The following is a 21,068-nucleotide window of genomic DNA, read 5'->3' as shown; positions in this document are numbered from 1 at the left end:
CTTCATTCATGCAACAGGTCGGAGGTACGAACGTGATTGGATACTATTTTTCGGCTGTGCTGATAGAATCTTTTGGCTTCAGCAACCGAATGGCACTGGTCCTTGCCGTGGTTGATTTTATTAATTTCGCTCTATGGACTCTGCTGGGCTCGTTCATAATGGACCGGGTAGGCAGGAAAACACTCTTCCTTATTGGAGCCGTGGGCCGGGCCACTTGTTTCGGAATGGCCTCGTTAGGCCTCGCGATCGGGACGAAGACGATGAGTGCCTTTGTTGTCGCGTTTATTTTTGCTTTTTATATTTTCGAGGTATGTTGAGGACACTTGGTATCTTCGCTCACCGAGTCGAGCTAACCGTGCTAGGGGACCGCTTTCGCTCCCATCCCATTCATCTATCCTTCCGAGATCAACTCCCATAGAATGCGAAACACTGGTGCTGCAATTGCAGTGGGTGTCCAGTGGCTCTTCGTCTACGTGGTGGTTTTGGTGACCCCCGTCGGTGAATCAATATAAGGTGTATCGAACGCGCGATCTTTGCTAACAGGGATATCAAATCTCGCGTGGAAATTTTACCTTATTTTTGCGTGCTTCAATATTATTTTTGTACCATTCATCTGGTTCTTCTATATTGAGACAGCAGGACTTTCTCTTGAACAGGTCGACGAGCTTTTCAATTTAAGCCTCGCGGAAGGAACGCATATGTCGCCTAAGCAAGCCCGAAACATGATCTTGCAGGCAGGAGCGGAGTGTAGCGATACTGAAAAGAGCGACAGGGTATCGGCTATGGAGCATGCTAAAAATTACGAACGTTGATATTGGTACAGTATCAATGCATCAGTTATAGCTTCTTCTGCCTTGCTTTCCTTAGACGTGCTAGGTCCGTTACTACCTCTAATATACCAGCACACGCCAGAGACGACCGTGAAGACTGAAATAGGTAATGCCTGTAGATAGGCTAAGATCAATATATTGTAGGCATTGCGAGATATCGTCATTCTATTGGCCCCTTAATGACTTACAAGTCATTTTCTCTTCAGTTCGTGTTGATAAGCGCGGTTAGATTGATTCTTGTTGATCTTCGTCAGAGCCGCCGATCAGGCCTCCCCAAAAACTGAAAACGTCATTTCTCTTGCAATGGTGAAACTGATCGGACATTTCCATCAGGCTGTTTAGAATTTAAGGCCACCGGGAGCTCATAGCGAACTGCTGTCATATCTGTCGATGCCATTTCAAGGCCGCCCAGCACGTTTACGACCATTCGCGGTTTCACCTTTGGGGCCATGAAGCCTTTTGCATGCAAGATACTATTTTTGTATCAACAATCATTTATAACCATAGGCAGTCTATCTATCAACGAGAAGACTTCCTTGTTTTTATCAATCATTTTCTACCTCTATTGCACTAGTTTCGTTAACCCAGAAATGTTCTTCAGAACATCTTTCATATTCACTTTGCTAGTAGTCTTAACCCTGAGAGTTAGCCTTGCTAGGCCTCTTGATCAGGATGTTAGCCAAAACGTTGGCTCCTTGGCCGAGGATTTTGAGGGCCACATTATACAGGGATTAGTGTCTCATGGCCGCAAGGACAATGTCCATGATGATGATGGCAAGGGCCATAATGGCAAGGGTCATAGTGATAAGGGTCGCAAAGGCAGCAATGGAAATCATAATAGTTCGCACGATGATAAAGGGCATCATGGCAACCACAACCACAACGGCAATGAACATCGTGCGAACCATCACGGAAAGGGTCACAAAGGCCATGGCAATGGGAACCAGGGAAACCATCATAATGGTAACGGTCAGAATCACAAGGATGACCATCACAGCAAGAAAGATATTCTCTGCCATACTGAAGGGAAGAATGCAAAGACATGGCAAGAATTCGACATGGGATATATGGTTAACTATCTGTGGGTATTAATTCCACCATTCTACTGGGATTTGCTGACAGAAGAGCAAAAACAGTGCCGATTGGATCTCACCTGATTATAAGAAAGACTTTGGTCAGTTTGTAGCAGATCATGCTCATGGCGTTTACAGCTATGACTGCGAAATGTATGTTTATCTCCATCCATGCTTGCTTGGATTGGTAATTCCACAATGCTTCCTTGCTGACTGATTGATTATCAAGAGGCGAGGACTGTCATATTAGCTTGGATCAGAGAGAATGCCTTGGTGGCGACTACCTCAATCCAAAGTACTACTTTATCCTTTATGCCATCCGCAACTACCATGACTGGGTTGGCTTGGTACTTCAGGCAATTCAGGACGCCGAGACACACTTTGCAGAGCAAAGCACAAACCTTATGAAAACATTCTTGGATACTACACTGCCATCGGTATGAATATCATTTTCTGGATCTGGGCTGTAAGAACGACCTAACATAAGGAAATACAGTCCGATACCTGGATTGCCACGTTAATTGCCGGGCTACTTGGTACAATCAGCGGCATCATAGCTCCATTTGCGGCTGCTGCTGAGGGAGCTGCCGCCGTTGCTATTGCAGGTGCCAGCGGAGGAGCAGGAGCAGGATCTGGAATCACTTCCATGGGCAATGGCATTGCCACAGGAGTGATGACTTCAGCAGACGAAGTGTTAGTATATATCGCTGTCCCGGTGGCTGGCACTGATTAAATACAGAATTCAAAACGAGATCAATTCTTTGGGTGATCTTGAAAAAGCCATGACAAAATCTTCCGATATACTATATCGCGCAGTGCGCAAGTGGGGCATCAACGTGATGAATACAGCACCAGACAACACTCACAAGCACCCAAACAAGTACTCGCATGCCAACAGAGGGGCTCCAGAAATTTTACATAGCGGTACATTTGCAGACCCAGCAACTGCTCAAGTCAACGTCAAGATAGACAACCATATGATCAATGCTTTCTATGGCGCAGCCATCTCGGCGCTCTGGACGCACCAAAATGTCTTTATCGTGACTATGAAGGGACACCTGCCTTTCCACGCACAACCCTGTGACATTGACCTCTCTGATGACGTTAAGAGAGTGTGTGATGGAGATCGCGCCTATTTCTTCGTGAAAAAGGATTGGACGGCGGTTCCAGGAGTGCACAAACTTGATAAATGGAATTTGGACCTTTTGTCAGTTGCTAAGGCCTCGCGCTATACCCAGAAACGCCATGGCTACAATGCACAGTGGGACTCAAAAGCTGCAATCAAGGTCCTGATGTCTGAGGACCCACCACCGAAGAATCTTTTTATCAACTTGCCCGTTTGTTATTTGGACAATTTGAAGGATCATTGGCCGCCGAGAGAAATCGTCGATAGTGAGATAAATTGTGATGACGAGGTGAGGTTTTTTCCCTAATTCCGCTAAACGACTTGCTAATATGTTTCTACCCATAGTGCCGGCTCGAAATAATCGCTAAGGGTGCTTGTCAGCGCCAGACTCTTGAGGTCAATGGAAAAAAGCAGAAGTGGCCTATTCATTTGGAGAAAAAATGCCTTGATACAAAGCTGGGATGTCCTATTCCGATGTATAGGTCATGGCTATTCGAATTTAGCACGAGCCAACTTATACGCCTGAGGTTCCCAGCCCAAAAGTCCTGGTATGTAGTCTAGTTGGAGCAAGCTATTCAAGTTTGCAATAAGTTGCTTAGTATCTAGGAGATTATTATTTTGCGCCACGTATGTACTCGTTCGCTGAGATGATATTAACAAGCGCTGAATTCTTATTTTTAGACGTATCGTAAGATGTTCACTTTTACGGATGAGGTTATTCGTTGCAAAATCCGCTTATAGCTAAATTAGAATGTTAACCATATTGCGTTTCTGCATTTCAAGGATTTGTAGTAGAATGTTTTTGACGGTATCAAACTACTAAAGGAGGATGGCTTAGTCCTAGATGTTCCGACTACCGGACGTGTATGAAGTTGAGACTGGGAAGATCGCTAAGGTGGATGAGAGTAAATTGTAATTCTATAGTTGTCGGATGTATGCAGAGAAATGCGATTGAACCATGATACAAACGTATATTTGCACAAATAAGCTATAATATAGCTAGAAACATAACGGGCTCTATGAAATCTTTCCCTTTTGGTGAATGCGCCGAAAATGATCCTTCATATTGTCCATCCGACTGAACACCCGTGGACACCCTTTTGACTCACAGGTAATGTGAGGGTTATGTCTCGCCTCATGCCGCTTTCTGTCCTTTGAATTGGAGAACCCGTCGTCCAAGGACTTAGGGCACCTATCAAACCGACAGTGAAGGTGCTTACTGTGGCGGCTGTAGTGCTTGCGGAGGTCGCAGCCGCGACGAAACCGCGTTTTCGAAGTGCAGTCCGGAAAAGCGCAGCGCCAGGATCCATCAGAGGTTTGAATACCCCAGCGTGAGAGATTGGTTCGTCGGGATTGACAGTGGGAGATCGAACTGGGTTGGCTGTTTGGTGAAGAAGAAGCAAGATAGGCGAATTCAGGGCGGGGGGAGTTGGTAGCACTGGTTGAACCGGTGGAGAAGAGGGCAGAGAATGAGGGAGAAGGACAAGTACTGCAAATACTGTCCGTTCCTTCAGTGGTGATGGAAGATAAAGACGAACCCCCTGGACATTGTAGTCGTTGCTCGTCAATAATTGCGTTGATATTATTATCGAGATCAGAGCAACAATCAAGGGCAGAGATATTGCATGGCAGGAAGCTTGGAGCTAAGCCTGAGGTTGTTGGCTGAGAGAATGTACTAAGCTCGTCCATTGACTTGCCGAAACGCGAGAATCCATAAGTAGACATGTCATCGGTAGGCGCCCAGGTCTGATCAAAGGGCTCATTTACAAGGCATGTTTCGGGAAAAGTAGAGGATATTGCGTCGGCGAAGAGAGAAATTTCGGATCGCAAAGAGGATGAAACGGACATGTTTGGCCAGGCCTGATTATGCAAGGTAATTTCTCGATGTAAAGAAACACTCGCTGAGCTGCCGAGGAACGGTGTCTGGAGGTTGGACGCATGGACACCTCGCAAACTGCGGGTAGCAGTTGAGGGCACATTTAAAATCTCAGGGCAAGAACATGGATCGTTGTAGGGCATGACATAGTATTCGTCCTCCTTGTGAAGAGCCGGGTCCATGATTGAAACGAGAAGGAATCCGTTGGGGTTATTGTCAAAAAGCAGCATACAAGAGAAGAGATGATGGATAACGGTAATGAAAACCTGAATGATCCGTCTTGGGGAAGTGCTCGTTGGGGTAAGATTGTTCACGCGGTTTAATAGAAAAGGTTTACAAACCAATTGAGGACTTGACCGTTGTTTATATTTGAACTCACATAGGAGTTAATACAAAAGGCTACATATAAATAGAAACCTGAAGGAGGAGCCTTCCATCCTCAGCCATTGAGGCCTTCCATGGTGTTATTTATCACATGAGGGAACTACGTAAATGAGTATTGGAAAATCTCAAGAACCTCAGCCACTGAAAATAAATGGCCAGCTATTATTGCACAGCTGGTTAAGCTGGAAATAGCCAATTAATTAGATATCGGGGACCGCCAGCAACGATAAACCGACCAAACGTTATCTACGCGCGCTTATCAAAGGTATAGTCATACACAACAACAGTAATTATCCCAAACGACAGCAGTTGGGCACATTAAAGGCCCCATTTTTAGGAGTGCCAATCGGGCCTTTCATATCACGTAGGGCTGAATTATTTGGTTGCAGTTATAATTTTAGCAGCCCCCACACATACAACCCTAGGCCCATTCCTTCAAAAGATCTGCCTCTAAAAAAAGAACCTATGGCTATTTGATAACACCCCTGGCCCTGGTCCCATAAGGTGCGTAGCGCGTGGCCCCCGCTTTGCGTTAGTTTGCAGTTTGTTGAGGCGACGTTCTTCACCAGGTGCTGTTCTATCTGCCCGCTCAACTCTTTGCATAAATACTAGCTGGTGGATTGCATTTTGTGCAATAGGGATTAACATTCATTAAGCGCTTCCTTTGCGTCGGGTGGTGGGGGTGGGGAGGTGGTAGTTGAAGGAAGACGATTATGATTTTGGTAGAAATTATTGTTTTGGGTGGCGGGTCTTCTTCGACAGCGACGGCTAGTAAGTACGGTAATATTTTACTATATGGAAGGGCCGGGTCAGGGCTGAATGGTTCCAAGGCCATGATGTCATGATTATCATGAGCTCTTGCCAATAATCGAAAGAGGCCCCTGTTCGTTATGATAATTAAGTTCTATTTGGTCTTGGCGTCCCGTCGTCGTCCTATTCTTGCAATCCTACTCGTCTAGGACTTGGCCAGCTTTAGGCCTCCAATGCCATGAGATCTGCAATGGCCCACTACCTGCAAAGGGCTTTTCACCAGACTAGACGTTCCGCTGCTGCGTCGCCGTCGGACTAGGCCTAGCAGCTTGGTTTCATGCGATTTCATGGAGTGAGGGCTATATAACCCACAATCGTAGCTACGAAACGATAAGGTTATCCCTCTATTTTCCACTCTTGGGCCTTTCACAATGGTGAGCATTAATTCCGCCGCTGAAGCAGCTGTCGCAGCGTACAGTGCCGCCATCGCCCTCGGAGGCAATTACTCGGTTCCTCTTCAAGAAGCCGCCTCTGAAGTTTCTTCATTTTTCCTTCCAAATTACAGTTCCTTTACGATGGGAAAAATCACCCTATCATCAAATCAGTCTGTTGTGGCAGAAAATTTCATAAAGGAGTATGATGAGTTCAGAGCAAGCGGCGGCCCAGGAACAGATGTCCACGTCACACACTCGAGAGTTGAAGCGGTGTCGGACGAGAGCGCGCTATGCTGGTTAACATACCATATTTGTCCAATAAACGGTATGCAAGGTTGGGATTGGACAAATGTCTATGGGTTTCGGATAGTGAAAGGAGGAATTGCGAACGGGCTGGAGGGAGGATGGGAGTTCGCTATTGGCGACAATGAAGACTCGCAGTATACCAAAAGGTTCCCCAACGCGAGCTGAACTTGAATCTGAAAATAGCCCGTATTTTGCCTGAGTTGTTATCGAGCGCAAATTTAAGGGTATTCCTTCCACATTATAAGACTCTGTTTGTATGAAAGCTGTCTACTTGATACTCATTCATATGTCTCAAGACTTTTAGATGTCTCTGTGGATTTTTATGGTTATGCTGATCGGCAAAGAGATCATCCTCGTATTTACTGTAATGCGAGATCCAGCGTGGCGAGTCGGAGGCTTGACGGATGTGAGAGACAGCCGATAGACGAGATCCGGCTCCTTAACCAGCTGTTGTTCAAGTAAATCAGAACAGCATCTCAACTTCTGCGCGCCCAACAGGTGAATCTATTACCGACCTCGCACAAGCAATAGGAGTTGGAATTAAATCGGACACAAAAACTGAATCCCGTGAGTAGCCCCCGACATTCAACACTTGAGGCCCTCTCATACAAACCACGATGCAATTGACCGCCTGGCAGGGCAACTTTCTTGGTGGCCTCACTCCAGGGCACTACACAGAACAAAAATATATCAGCTAAAAAAAAAGGAAACGTTCCTGAGTGTCACTCGTGGAGGGTCTACCGCTGGATAAATCCTTGAAGGTTAACCCCATTGTTATTCTTGGTCTCTCGTTGCAAGCCGGATAGTCGGGCCTGACTTTTGTTTCACGGTATTTAACCATTTAATGTCGCCGGAGACTCTCTCCAGGAGGAGTCATCACAGACCCCTAAACAGTCAATTACCCGCCAGATAGCTTGATTGTTTCAATATGCGCCCAGACAATATGCAATTACGTCCTCGCTTTACGCGAACCCGAGCGGGATGTTTGACCTGTCGCAGGCGTCGCAAGAAATGCGATGGGGAAAAGCCAAAATGTGCGGCCTGCATTAGAAATAAGCTGGGTTGCGGCTGGCCTTCGAAGGAACAGGATTCCCACTCGCCAGAGTCTGGAGAGACACCAGGACCCACCAAGGTAGATCAATCACATGGCTTTGTATTGTTGTAGTATAGCTAACACAACCTTCATAGTGTCGATCTGACGAAATAAGTGAAGTTTCTCAACTCGTTCCCCAGTACTTGGGAAACTATGATGGTTCTGATTGGAACCCGAGGCTGATAAATTTCGACACGGAGCACGAAAGCCAGACAATAATCTTACAGCCAACAGCGGAGTACTTCCTGCGGATTTTGAGGGCTGCCTGTAATGCACCCGACATAAAACAGAACCCGGATCTGGCGAGCAACATTTCAGAGCTGCTTCAGGTATACATCAATCACACGTCCTGGTCACTCTGTACAATGACCCAAAGTATGTTCAGCGATGTTTGGACCGAGGTTGTTTTGGTGGCAGCCCAGGCTCACCCCTGGTTGATGGATTGCATCTGCGCCATCTCTGCCATGCACCGTCCACATCTTGCACCGAACGAACCACGACGCTATACCAAGATGGCCCATGAATATCAAGCCAAAGCCCTGACAGAGTTTCGATCTTCCGTCTCTCAAGTCACCGAAGAAAATGCAGTGGCGATTATGGGGTTTTCCTTCTTTCAGATTCTGATATGCCTGGCGGCCCCATTTGTTCCCGACCAAGCAGCAAGCACCAGTGACCCTATCAACAGTATTTTACAAGTCTTCACAGCCATACGTGGCTACTGGCAACTTCAACCCACAATCTGTCAGTTTGTAAAAACTGGTCGTGTTGCTTCCTGGTTTCGACACACACGCACACCTTCAGCTCGATCAGCCGTGCGATTTACCAACGTGCCAGGGCTAGAAGAACTTCAGACTATAAATACCATATCGGCAGCCTCAGCTGTTGAGAGAACTGTATGTCAAGATGCAATTTCTGCTCTACAACGGCTTTATTCCACTATCAGTTTCCGTCCATTGAAATGGGACGCTTTACTGGCGTGGCCACTGGCAGTGTCAGACGAATACATTCAGCTTGTCTGCGAGCGAAATCCAACAGCCCTGGCTATTTTGGCACATTGGTGTGTCCCTCTCCTGGATTGTCCGGACCAGTGGTTTCTTCGGGGCTGGGCAGACCATGTTCGGTACTCTGTCATGCACCAGTGCGGGCCCGAATATATTTCCGTCATACGGGGACTGGATGACCAGGAGAGAATCAACCAAATTATACATTCATTCTTTGAGCCAATTGTGGGTGGAAAGTCTACCACTGTTTACTGTAGAAATCCTCTGGTTGATAGGCTCCTCGAGTCAGATGAGCACTGAGCGCGTATTTCTAACTGCATATCTTGAAAATTTTTATATTATTTTCCGTCAGTCAATAGCTGGAATATTTGTCCGCTTGATGAAAATGGTTGTGTATGGATTCAAACGACTGAAAAGTCTTTAAATATGTTCAATGGCTATTATTTATCACTGCCTTGAGCAATTTTAACCTTTGCAGTACCGCCATACATTAATTTTTCTTGCATTTAGTGTATATAAAACTCGTTTCATATTCATTGAGCTTTATTTATGAGCTCTGGCTTCGAAATTATATAATCCACCTTCTTGGACATTCATAGCGATACATTCCCACGGCATGAATGAACAAATAGGATATTCAAATATCGCGTTGCACTGGCATCTCTTGAGCCTCATTCCCAGGTAGTTCAACGGGTCGCTTGCATGAAGAGCCAGATTTTTGTCCTGCACTTTGTGCGCTGGTATTTGTGTTACCAGAACCGGAATAATAGTCCTCAGGATGTAAGATATAATTCGGACTCTGCACCTTGCGAGACGTGGAAATCTCAGCAGGCGGTTTACTTCGGCTATAGCTTCCTCGCCGCCGGCGTCGTAAATACAGCCATGCGAACCCAGCGCAGATCAGTATTACCGCAAAGGCTACCCCAATTCCAATACCTGCCTTGGCACCACTGCTGAGACCAGAACCAGAACCAGAGCTAGAGTTGCTATTAGAGCTGGAACTGTTCCCTGCAGGCACTACGAATAACTCGTTGGGAATTGGGACGGTCTGCGCGTTACTTGCATTGGGTTGTGAACTGCAAGCAGATTCCATGATGTCCAGGACTATTGTGGGGAAGCAGAAATTAGCACAGCCTCCCTAAAAAGGAGAGAAGAAAGCCACGTAGGCGACGTACAGTTGGCAATCACTGTCAAATCAGTCTGACTTTTCAAACACTCAGAGCAGGATCCCGAATTTTGTACAAAAGAACCCTTATTCAGCGAACAGTATTCGTACGGTGCCACCATGCCCTTATCCGGTCGAAACCAGGACTGAGTAAGGGGTTTCTTCAATGGCGCGCAACTGGACTTGCAGCTCTGCGACGCGGCACTCGCCTTATGGTCAAAAAGGCAACTCATCGCGGTGTACTTCATATTAACTGTATGTTTGTAAGTCCACTATGACAGAAGAAGGATATTATGTCATACATAAGAACCAGTAGACATCATTATCGGTGGAATTCTCGTATGCTGTGCTTGAGCTTTCGCAGGTCAGGCATTTCCGCATAGTTTGCCCTTGGGGCGTGGTGTTGTAGTCGGTATCACCGCACACCACTTCAGCAGGTCTCGTTCTACCACCATCGCAGATGTCGAGACATGATGATGATCCTGCTGCCGAAATGGCAACGGTCGATTCAGGAAGACAGGTAGAAAAGCATGCTGTGAGATGACCTGAACAACGGAGGGGTGAAAAAAGATGGCAACAGTAAAACCCATAAGTTATGACGATGAGCTGAGAACTAACTTTCCCTGCCAATGCACCATTCTGAACTTACGGCAACCCGATCTGACATGGATCAGCGATAGCCCTATCTAAGCGCGCTTTAAAAGCAAGGCTGGATTGGCTAGCAAGATCTCGAACGCCACAGCAGATTTTGAAACGCGGGGGCTGAATTAGTGGCCAAAAATGCCGCGGTAGGTTACATCATTAGTAAAAGGGAGAGCTAAGGCTTGTCAAAAAAGTAATCCCAGTTGCCACATGGCCCATATGACATGATATTGCCCGTATTCGTGGGGAAGTGGGCCGTCTGGCTATTATTAGAATGTATTGGAGGGTCAATGTCGTTCGGCGTGGGAGTACGAACAACGATTGTATTATTACGATCGATTGTAGATTCTTGGAGGAAACAAAGTCTTCTTTTCAGGCCGTCTTCTTCAGGGACGGCCTAATTTCCAAGTAAAAATAGTCCTGAAATTAACGGACGGCCTCAAAGCTAGTGGTAATAGGGTATAAATCTAACTGTACCCTTCAGAATGCTTTGATGTAAGCTATTCAGTGTTCATGATTATCTCCATCATGAAGTTTGCAGCATCTCTACTTGCCTGTCTTTCCATGAGCGCAGCGGCCTTGGCCGCTGAGCAGAAGCCAAACTTTGTGATCATCCTCACCGATGACCAGGACCTTCGTATGGAATCGATGGCATACATGCCCTTGGTAAAGAAGCATCTCACCGACCATGGGATGTGGTTCAACCACCATTATGCGACAGTTGCATTGTGCTGCCCATCGAGGGCAAGCATGTGGACTGGCAAGGCGGCACACAACACTAACATTACAGACCTTGCTCCCCCTTACGGTACTAGGCTATATTACAAAATTATTTTCAGACACCAACAATCTGCAGGTGGATATCCTAAATTCATTCATGAGGGATTCAATGAGAAGTGGCTACCAGTGTGGATGCAGGAGGCCGGGTACAATACATATTACACGGGCAAGCTAATGAACGGGCACACGATTGATAATTACAAACACAAGCTCAAGCAGCTTAGTCTGGACGGTCATGACTTCATGATTGAGCCTGGTAAGTCTAGTAGTTTGGAATAAATGTAGTATTACTGACACTCTTAGGGACATATCAATACACCAACGCTACATTCCAGCACAATCTCGACGAACCCAAGTCTCACCCAGACGAGTACGCCACGGATCTCCTTGCAGAGAAATCACTGGCCTGGATTGATAAAGCCACTAAGCACAAGCATGGCAAACCCTTCTTCCTAGCCATCAACCCGGTCAACCCGCATAACAATTTAAACTGGAGCGAAGGCTGGACTCCGCCAGTGCCTGCAAAGAGACACGAGAATGGTTTCCCAGGGGCTCAAGTACCACGAAAGGCTTCCTTTAATCCTGATAAGGCACGTAAAAATTATGTATACAGAGGTGCGGACATTCAGCTAATTGAAAATGAAGCCAAGCGGAGCCAGTTGGGTAAGAAGTCTCGACCAACTGAGCGGAACCAAGATCAAAGAAAATGATAACTTCTACCGCCGCCGCCTACAAGCCCTACAATCCGTCGATGAGCTTGTTGAGAAAATTGTCAAGCGTCTGGAGCATCATAAAATACTGGATAATACATACATCATATACACAAGCGACAATGGCTTCCATATCAGCCAGCACCGACTGACTCCCGGAAAACGGTGCCCCTACGAGGAAGACGTCAACGTTCCCCTCATTATCCGGGGACCAGGTGTGCCGAAGGGTAAAACAGTTGATTTTGTCACGTCGCATTTGGACCTTGCGCCTACTATCGTGAACTGGGCCGGTGCGAAGGGGCCGGGTGATTTTGATGGTGCTTCTATTCCAAAGAATGGGCAGCCTGGTACCGAGGAGCCCTGGGAACATGTTGAGATTGAGCATTGGGGGATGGTCTCGAATAAGAAACAGTCGAGACTGAAGGATAAGTTCGATACTTACAAAGCTGTGCGTGTTATCGGCCCAAGGTATAACTTGTATTACTCTGTATGGTGTGAGGGCGACCATGAGGTGTATGATATGACGGTGAGTTTTGATCTTCATATTCAATCTCGTTTCTGGATAGGTTTCTGATTGTCTGTTATTTAGAATGACGTACACCAGATGACAAACCTCTACGATTCAAAGCACAAAATCATGGGCGCCTCTATGGAAAGACTGCAGCACAGACTAGACGCATTGCTGCTCGTCACAAAGACCTGCAAGGGAAAGACATGCCGACGACCGTGGGAGGCACTACACCCTAATGGAGAAGTCAAGACGCTGGCTAATGCACTAGACTAAAAGTTTGACCAATTCTATGAGAAGCAGAAAAAGGTTAAGTGGGAGCAGTGTGACCGCGGCTACCGTATTGACAACGAGATGCCTATCGAGTACTTGGCCTTTGGGGATTATGTGTCGGTTGAGGGGCGTAATATGGAGGCTATGGCTAATTGGGAGATGTTCACTGATTAGTGTGATTGCGTTGGTCGGGTTGTCTAGAGTGTATATAGAAAATGAGATACCTCATGCAATTCCTGGGATATTTCATCCATTTGCATGTACTTACATGACTAGTACTATTTGGTTACAGTCGTTCCTGTTCATATGCATTACTATATATATGCAATTCCAAAGGTATTTCTTTCGTTTCTCAGATGTACATATGACTAGTACTAGTTATTGGTTGCGGCCAGACTTACACACACTTTCCTCTGACTACTCCTAATTACACACGTTACTTCTATGTCTATCAATTTATACATATTCAATATCCTAACTTCACCCCTTAGGATCTTATCTAGTAATAATGGTGACGGTAAGGCTACCCTCTCGGGTAGCGATCGGCTCAGAGATCACGGGGTGAGCCGCTCCCTGAGCACTCTGAGCTAGCCCTGAGCAAGCTCCGAGCGATCTCTGAGCGACCTCTGAGCGGGACCTGAGCGTTTGCTCACCCCCTTCCGTTCTCATCGTGCCTCTGGTCCTTCTGCTGCTCCGATGCTAACCGCTCTACTGCCTACTAATGTTCCTAGGAGTCAAGGCCAAAATGACGTTTTCCCATGTGGTAGTAACTTTCATCCTCACGTTCGAATTTCCTAGTGACAAATTCGTTTTTTTGAATCTACCTCAGAAATTAAACCACCCCTCATTTTTACGTTCTATCCTTTGCACTACCGAAACGGGCATCGATGTCCAACTCTTCTACGGCCCTTACTACGTAAAACTAATGGCGGAATTCTCTTCCCTGTCCTCGTGGGCACCCGTACTATCTCTAATCCTAGGATCAATATCCGTTTCTCATTTGCGTAAATCCGGATATGTGCTCCGCCTTATGTCTCGAACACATCGCCGCTACGTGTCTTAGGCCTAGATAACATTAGTGTCTCGAAATAGTAAGTTATATTCCTAGATCATATCACTTAGCCGCCTTATTAAGAGTGAATCAAGCCATATTCCTAGGAACCTCTCTTCGTCTATCCACTACGAGCACGGATATTCCTACGATTGGCTATGGACAATAATGGTAGAACTATACGTTAGTCGACATGGCGTCTTCACGATATTTGTTTTGGCATGGTCGGGTGCTAACCGTCCTACGACATTTCGCTTCTCGACTCCTACTAGATATAAGAAAATGAATCATAGCGCTTATAAATAACCGCGATGTTGGCTCATTGGGGTTGTACTCTGAAAGCATCATTCAATCTTGGACTCGATCCTCGGGCTTACCCGATCGAGCTAGTCATACCATATGAAACGTTTCTAGCAATGAGTCAGCCACCGCATTGCCCATTTCTCCAATTACGACGTAACATGTCCCACTCTGTGTGGCTGAAGTGATAGCCAACTAGGGCGTCGAGAAATCCACGAAGCGCGCGGCACGCTAAGAGCCATGGTTAGGCAATTGAAATAGCGATGCTCATCACCCTCATCTGCCATGTTGTCTCTATGACCTTGATCACCGACCATCGAATCTCCCTCTCATTCCTACCTACATGAATATGTCAAAAGTACCGACCAACGCGCGCACTATGGCTGTATCAGAACATACGGTCGCGGAGATGCCTGCTGAGATTATTCAGATGTCCCATATCAACGCCGAGTCCCATGGAAGGGCATTAGTAGTGTATGCAGATCATAGCACTAGTCATACCTTCCACGGAGGGGTTCATCATTATCAACACGTAGGTAGGTGTTAGGCTAGGGTCTTTGCCTTTGGCTAATAACCGCTGTGGCTAGAGCGACTGGTACCCCGTCTAGAGCCTCTCTCGACCTTGCCGTTCCCGGGCAATCCGGACTTTGTCGGCCGCGAAGCACTCGGCCAGATTCACCAATATAGCCTCGATCCCGGGATCCCGAACGGTGCTTGTCGGTCTTGGCGGCGTCGGGTCAGTGTGTGTTAGGGATCAGACCAAATTGTATCAATTGATGGTATGTCCTGTGCACAAGAAGGATTCATTAAGGAAAGAAAGAAAGAAAAAGGGGAAAAGGGGAAACAAGACGTATAGGTAAACATGGCAGAATGAAAGGCGGTCACGAAGCTTCAGCTGAGTATAACAATATCAGGACAGCGTACGAAGGTGCCATAACAGTGTGGCACCTCCCCAAAAGGATCTCGAGATGCTGAGTAATCAGTAGAAAAACACAAATAGCCATCGAATACTCTCATCGGGTTCGACGGGAGTCACTAGAGACGTCGGTCATTTGGATTCACGCGAGTAACGCGACTCGCTACAGCGAAAGTTTCTAAGAACTTGCTAGGAAAGCTAATATTCCCGGCTATTAGGACCCTAACTCCAACGTATTACAACTCGTCGGGAACTGGCTCAGTGACTATGGGCCTGGCAAATGGATCCTTATCATAGATAATGTAGATGACGATTGGCTCCTGCGTAGGCCTTTAGTAACCAGCCAGAGCAATGCCTCGATACGGCCACCGCTAGAATATATCCCACGAAATTCGAAAGGCTCGGTCATCATTACGAGTCGCGACAAAAGACTCGCGCTACGAATGGCTCATCATAAGAATATCATTGAAGTATAACTAATGACCAAGGCCGAGGCGCTGGTTCTAGTACAGAAGAAGCTGGATGTGTCCGAAGAGAGCGAGGACCTAAGGCAGTTGGTTGAGGTGCTCGAATTTATGCCGCTTGAGATCGTCTAAGCCGCCGCCTATATCATACACCGTTCACTGCGCTGCTTAGTGTCGTAGTATCTCGAAAAAATTCGGAAGAGTGACCGTGAAGCGATCCGGCTTCTCGCTCTTGAGGCAGAGGTAGGTGATATTAACCGAGACTGGGAAGCTTAGAACTCCATTGTGCTCACGTGGCAAATATCATTTGACTATATTCGAAGGATAAGGCCGTCTGCAACGGACTTGCTCTCGCTTATAAGCTTTTTCGACCGCCAGGGATCCTAGAGAGCATTCTTCGAGTTCCGCAACATCAACAAAGAAATGGGAACTTCTGTCCGAAGAAGGTTGAGGGTAGCGAATAGGACATAGACAATGAGACTTATTCTAATGTAGACCCTTATTTGGAAGATGATATCATAATCCTTAGCGACTTTTCATTGATATCGGCCGGAGAATATAGCGAAACTTTCACAATGCATCGACTAGTACAGCTGATAGTACGCACATGGCTCAAGACTCATAGCTAGCTCGAGCAGTGATAATTTGTATTCTGAATTCCCCATCGGTGAATACGAAAACTGGGAAAGATGCCGGTCGCTCTTTCTATACGTTAAATCGGCGATATCACAGCGGCCGAAATCCTAGGACTGCCAACGACGATGGGCTACGCTACTTTATCGAGGTGTATGGTACGCGTGGCAAAGGAGTAATATCTCGGATGCTAGGGAAATGGTATCGAAATCAAGCAAACAGAGAGTGGCCATACTTGGAGTAGATGATGAAGACGCTCTTAATAGCACTAGACTACTAGCTATTATTTATTCGCTAGAAGGAAAGTATGAGGAGGCAGAGCAGCTCGAGGTGTAGGTGCTAGAGATGCGTAAGACTAAACACGGTGACGACCACCCCGACACGCTAACTAGCATAAACAACCTAGCGACTACCTATATGGTTTAGGAACGGTGGGAGGAAGCGGAGCAGCTCGAGGTGCAGGTGATGGAGGCGCGTAGGACCTTCATTTGATATTGTGACGGGCCAGGGCCTGATGCCAATCGCGTCCGAACACGGGACATCCGCTAGAACCTATCAATTAGTAGTGTTCGACAAGCGGCAGCGCGAGTTACGAGTATACAAACGCCAAGCCGAGTGTATGAATATATCTACACCGCATCGCCCTAACCCCTTCCCTTTCTGTGAGCTTTTGTTAACATTTCGTGGCCTAGCTAGATTAATAAATCTCGCGTTACCCTTTAGGGCCTTCACAGATATCATGTATTTCAGCATGTCAGTATTTTACATTCGGGCTGGCTGTGTAAGTACGTCACCATCCAAATTCTCGGAAGCAGGGATTATTCTTGGCATAATCGTATTAAGACTAGCGCATTATGACGTAGGGTTCTAGTAAGAAACTATGTGTGTAGACGTGGAAGCCAATTTCAAATTCGAGTGTGTTATAACGGCCCATCCACCCCCACAGTATCGCCATGCTTGTAGCAAGCTTGCCAATACCTAAACCAGTGCTTTCAAAAATATAATAAAACTGATTCGAATCATGTGAAGATTTGGATAGGGGTCATGTCAAGTGGTGACCAGCCTCTGCCGCTTCATCAACGAAAACAAGGTGATATGATTGAAAATTCCACATTTTATGGAGATAGAACTCTCGCAAATCGGCGATTTGTTCTTTGGGCCTCTGCCGGGCTGTCTTTTTGGACCAGCCTTTGGACGGCAGGGCCCTGCTGATGCTAGATGTTGAAAACAGATTGGCTCCCAAAGTTGTGGACGGGAGAACCGACTCTTAGAATTCAAGTATCACTTGTATATTGTTATTGTGAATTCGATTAATGAATGTTTAGGAGCTAGACTCAGGCTTAACTGCCAATCCCACCAATCGCCAATTGCCCACTCTCACTTCGACTCCTACTCTCACTAGTCTTCTTACGAGTCCATATTAACCACTGCACAGTTGCCATTTGACACTTGAAAAGTATTAAAATTGACATCAGTTGGTGACAAAGACATCCACCCATGATTACTGGACTGCGAGCACGTCGTCGTGTCAACCATAATGCAGACTCCGCTTGCGTTTACGAGATAACTGAGTCCGCAGGACTCATCCTGTATACAGGCAACGCAGCAATCATACGGAGTGGACCCGCTTCTGGTGGTGTACGTATACCCCGGGAACGTTCCCCATCCAGCGTTAACGACATATTGACCTGCGAGTTCGCCAAAGTCCGATGATAGAGGCGAGCCGGCGATGTTGTTGGTGGCGCAGGCGCCTAAGACGGAGGTTGTGCTTGACTCTGTGACGGTAAAGGTGGTTGTAACCGTCTGTGTTGTCAGCGGAAGTGTCGTTGCCGAAGTGATAGTACATGTGACTGTTTCGCTAACCGTTGTTGAGACATCTGCGGGGACGATGGTCGAAGTGGTAGTGACGGCGCTAGTTATGTGAGTGGTGACTCTCGGGACGCACACTGTCTTAGTGATAGGAGTAGCGGTGAAGATCTCGATGATAATGATCTCTACGATAATCTCCTTGATGCATGTCACAGACTGCGGATGCTGCATATTTTTGATATCAATAGCATTTGACCGTTTTTCGAGGTCCCGTTTTTTAAGTGGAGCCTGCGTAGAAAAACTAGAAGCAATCGGAATGAAGCCATCCGTAGCAGCGATTGTTGATGTCGCCGTGGTCGTCGTTGTAGTGTCTGACTCGATAGTAACAGAGATAGGATCCGGGGTCACCGTCACAGTAGCGGTATTAAACTCGGTCGAAGTGACTGAGACAACATCGGTGTTAGTCGAAGCAGTGACATAGGCAGTAGATGTTGTGAACGCCGTATCGGTCACAGTCACGGGCTTGAGTTTCTTAGTCGTAGTGGAGTGAACCGTCGTAGACATAGTCACTGTACGGAAGATGGTCGTCGAACGCTCCACGGTCACGGTAGGAACGGGGCCTTTGTGCGCGAACTGGCCCAACTTGGTTTGGTGAGACAGCGAGGTCGAAGTGTGATGCTGAGTATGACGCTCATGAGGCTTTAGGGCCTTTGGCGCGGCCTCCACGCGCGCAAGAAGCACGGCGAGAAGAGAAATAAAGCCAGCAACACGCATAATGATTTATTTTGATTGTTTTCCGTAATCAATTGATAGATTTTCAAACTAGATGAGGTCCGCTAGACCCTATTTAAGGGTTTTGTGAAGTAAACACTTTTCCATCTTAACGGTTCAGCTTGCCGTGCTCACTGACTAGCGCGTCGGCCTGACCGTCTCCACCAGGAACTAGGGTGTTCGTGGCGCGGCAACCGTAGCCTTGCCTTCGGAGTGCCCTTAGCGTCAAAATAGTACCTAAATCTTAGCGAATGCTTACCCCCGCTATTTTAAATTCAGGGTAAGATGGCCGAGACAACATAGTTAATCATAAGACGCCTCACAGTTGGGCCCAGATCACTACTGTCGGCAGTTTTATCTGTAATGGAGATGGCTTGATCGCTCTTAGAGCCAACGCACCAGACACTGAAGATTTTACGAACAGGTTCGTCCACAGACATAGTTAGTTGCAGTACACGCCACTCGAACCATCGGCAATGTCAGCCAAAGGTATTCATATCCCACACTTCGAATGCATTAACGCCGCCCGGCCAGATGCCTCGAACGCCCCAAGGTAGTAAACAAGACAGATAAAAGATCATAGGTACATTAAATAGTCCTATTCACCACTTCGTACGAGGATCTTGATATCTTCGTCCTGAAGGATAAGATTATCGTTCAGCTCCATGACGCGCCTCGTCTACTTGCTCCGCAGTCCAGTTCGTATATGCATGACCATGCAGTGGTAATTTTGGCCGACCACCGTGTTCATCGCCTTGAGGCCGTCCACCTCCGCCATAAGCTCTCGTTAAAACTCTATGTAGCTCTAGACCCTAGAAGTAAAGCATGGTCTCAGTCGGCAAGGAAGTTAGGAAACGCTGTCTGTTCCCCGGAGAACCCGTTCACCGGGTCGAACGTGGCGGAAAACAAGGCGGACACACTGCTATGGACCCTTGGCTAGAGACTTAGTCGGCATCGCTGGCAACCGCTGTTCAAGGCGCGCCGTGCCTAGTGCTGGAGTGGTCGGTACCCGAGCTTGAGGCCTGTCGAGCGGTCTCGGTCTCTTTTGAAGTGCGATTGGCTAGCCCGAATCATCCCAATAGCTACGCTTAGATGCTCAAGAAAGTAAAGATAGGTATGATACTTAAGAGGCTTTATGTTGTGAGTACCTATCCCGGCAGAGGTCGAAATAGGTTGACGACAAATAGGCACATTGAGTATCGCTTGTTTGAATTTTAGTTTCAAGGAGCGGCGCAGTGGGGTTACACGGGTTCTCAAAATATCCTCTACAGAGCCGATGTTCGGTAAGAACGCGAGGCCAAGAATCGCTATTGCAAGCACGAGAATTACGATGTCAAAAATAGGCTGCTTTACTTCCGATATAAAAAAGATTTTCCTTTAGCTACGGTCAGTCTAGGGGAGCGCGAGCAAGCATCGAGTTTACTCACCTTTTAGGTCTGCTATGATGGCCCTTGGTATGTTTCAAATCAACTTCTGTTACAAGGTGATCGCCGACTCTACTAGGGTTGGGTAGCAAAACCAAGCTGATTTGGCTATAGCATAGATTTTTGAGATCGTCTGCCCTAAGATCCTAATATTCTTTATTATGAGCTTCATCACTATCGTTAGCATTGCTGAAGAAGTGCTAAACATTGGTTCGCTCATTCTTGTCGACTGTGACAAGGTGCCAGGTCAAGAAAGAAAACGAAGAAAGAATTCAATTTGAGAGCTAAGGTCGACGGGAGATTCAAGTTGAGGAAAGGAAGAAGAGACAGAGGAAGAGTCTCTACTTATCTACAACAGTCTATGTCCTGTGTCACCTGTCGAGCACAATCCTCAAGCGCAGTCCCGTAGTCGATTGCTCTTGCGTCATGCCGGAGTTACTAGGATCATGGGGGTCTGCATTGTGGATGCTGTCATAACGGGATCCCGAGACAATGCGCGGTTCCGTACGCGTAGTTCCGTTATTCCTGGTCGCAGGCTGGTCACATCGACGTAAACTAGCGCCCTTAGTCGACTTCAAGTATAAGCCGACATAAGTAGAAGGAAGGCTAGCTGGATGATTTGCCGACCATCGGGGCAAGGTGTTATATCTTTCATCTAGTGGCGGTGGAGCACAATATATAGATTATCGACGTTTGTGACGGCTCCGATAGACATATCGAGTTCATAACGTGGGATCAAGTTTTCTTTC

General features: G+C 46.9%; 7 protein-coding genes across 7 annotated transcripts; 6 read left to right on the top strand and 1 right to left on the bottom strand.

Annotated features, from left to right (window-relative positions):
• Nucleotides 1-8: 8 nt before the first annotated feature.
• N7474_006270 (general substrate transporter) lies at nucleotides 9-3,240 on the top strand (the record flags this gene model as incomplete). The annotated part of the gene is made up of 6 exons (XM_057197680.1): nucleotides 9-308; nucleotides 363-494; nucleotides 633-773; nucleotides 1,502-1,915; nucleotides 2,400-2,596; nucleotides 2,643-3,240. Coding segments are annotated over 6 exons (1,782 nt in total), but the record flags the coding sequence as incomplete, so codon positions are not given.
• Nucleotides 3,241-6,470: 3,230 nt separating this feature from the next.
• N7474_006269 (uncharacterized protein) lies at nucleotides 6,471-6,944 on the top strand (the record flags this gene model as incomplete). Its single annotated transcript, XM_057197679.1, has 1 exon — nucleotides 6,471-6,944. The coding sequence occupies one exon, from the start codon at nucleotides 6,471-6,473 to the stop codon at nucleotides 6,942-6,944; it is 474 nt and encodes a 157-aa protein (XP_057051119.1).
• A 4,264-nt stretch (nucleotides 6,945-11,208) lies between these two features.
• Nucleotides 11,209-13,125, top strand: N7474_006268 (sulfatase family protein; the record flags this gene model as incomplete). The annotated part of the gene is made up of 5 exons (XM_057197678.1): nucleotides 11,209-11,488; nucleotides 11,537-11,716; nucleotides 11,764-12,050; nucleotides 12,106-12,696; nucleotides 12,958-13,125. 5 exons carry the CDS (start codon nucleotides 11,209-11,211, stop codon nucleotides 13,123-13,125), a joined length of 1,506 nt encoding a protein of 501 aa, XP_057051118.1.
• A 1,556-nt stretch (nucleotides 13,126-14,681) lies between these two features.
• N7474_006267 (uncharacterized protein) lies at nucleotides 14,682-15,694 on the top strand (the record flags this gene model as incomplete). The annotated part of the gene is made up of 2 exons (XM_057197677.1): nucleotides 14,682-14,774; nucleotides 15,437-15,694. 2 exons carry the CDS (start codon nucleotides 14,682-14,684, stop codon nucleotides 15,692-15,694), a joined length of 351 nt encoding a protein of 116 aa, XP_057051117.1.
• Nucleotides 15,695-15,697: 3 nt separating this feature from the next.
• On the top strand, nucleotides 15,698-16,146 carry N7474_006266 (uncharacterized protein; the record flags this gene model as incomplete). The annotated part of the gene is made up of 3 exons (XM_057197676.1): nucleotides 15,698-15,808; nucleotides 15,863-15,925; nucleotides 16,006-16,146. 3 exons carry the CDS (start codon nucleotides 15,698-15,700, stop codon nucleotides 16,144-16,146), a joined length of 315 nt encoding a protein of 104 aa, XP_057051116.1.
• Nucleotides 16,147-16,257: 111 nt separating this feature from the next.
• N7474_006265 (uncharacterized protein) lies at nucleotides 16,258-16,651 on the top strand (the record flags this gene model as incomplete). Its single annotated transcript, XM_057197675.1, has 3 exons — nucleotides 16,258-16,281; nucleotides 16,308-16,490; nucleotides 16,538-16,651. 3 exons carry the CDS (start codon nucleotides 16,258-16,260, stop codon nucleotides 16,649-16,651), a joined length of 321 nt encoding a protein of 106 aa, XP_057051115.1.
• Nucleotides 16,652-17,722: 1,071 nt separating this feature from the next.
• Nucleotides 17,723-18,898, bottom strand: N7474_006264 (uncharacterized protein; the record flags this gene model as incomplete). Its single annotated transcript, XM_057197674.1, has 1 exon — nucleotides 17,723-18,898. The coding sequence occupies one exon, from the start codon at nucleotides 18,896-18,898 to the stop codon at nucleotides 17,723-17,725; it is 1,176 nt and encodes a 391-aa protein (XP_057051114.1).
• Nucleotides 18,899-21,068: the final 2,170 nt, after the last annotated feature.

This window comes from Penicillium riverlandense (genome assembly GCF_028828495.1).
Source record: "Penicillium riverlandense strain IBT 135883 chromosome Unknown utg000006l_segment0_segment0, whole genome shotgun sequence".
In the NCBI taxonomy this organism is placed as follows: domain Eukaryota; kingdom Fungi; phylum Ascomycota; class Eurotiomycetes; order Eurotiales; family Aspergillaceae; genus Penicillium; species Penicillium riverlandense.
This window is presented reverse-complemented; position numbering and strand designations above follow the sequence as displayed.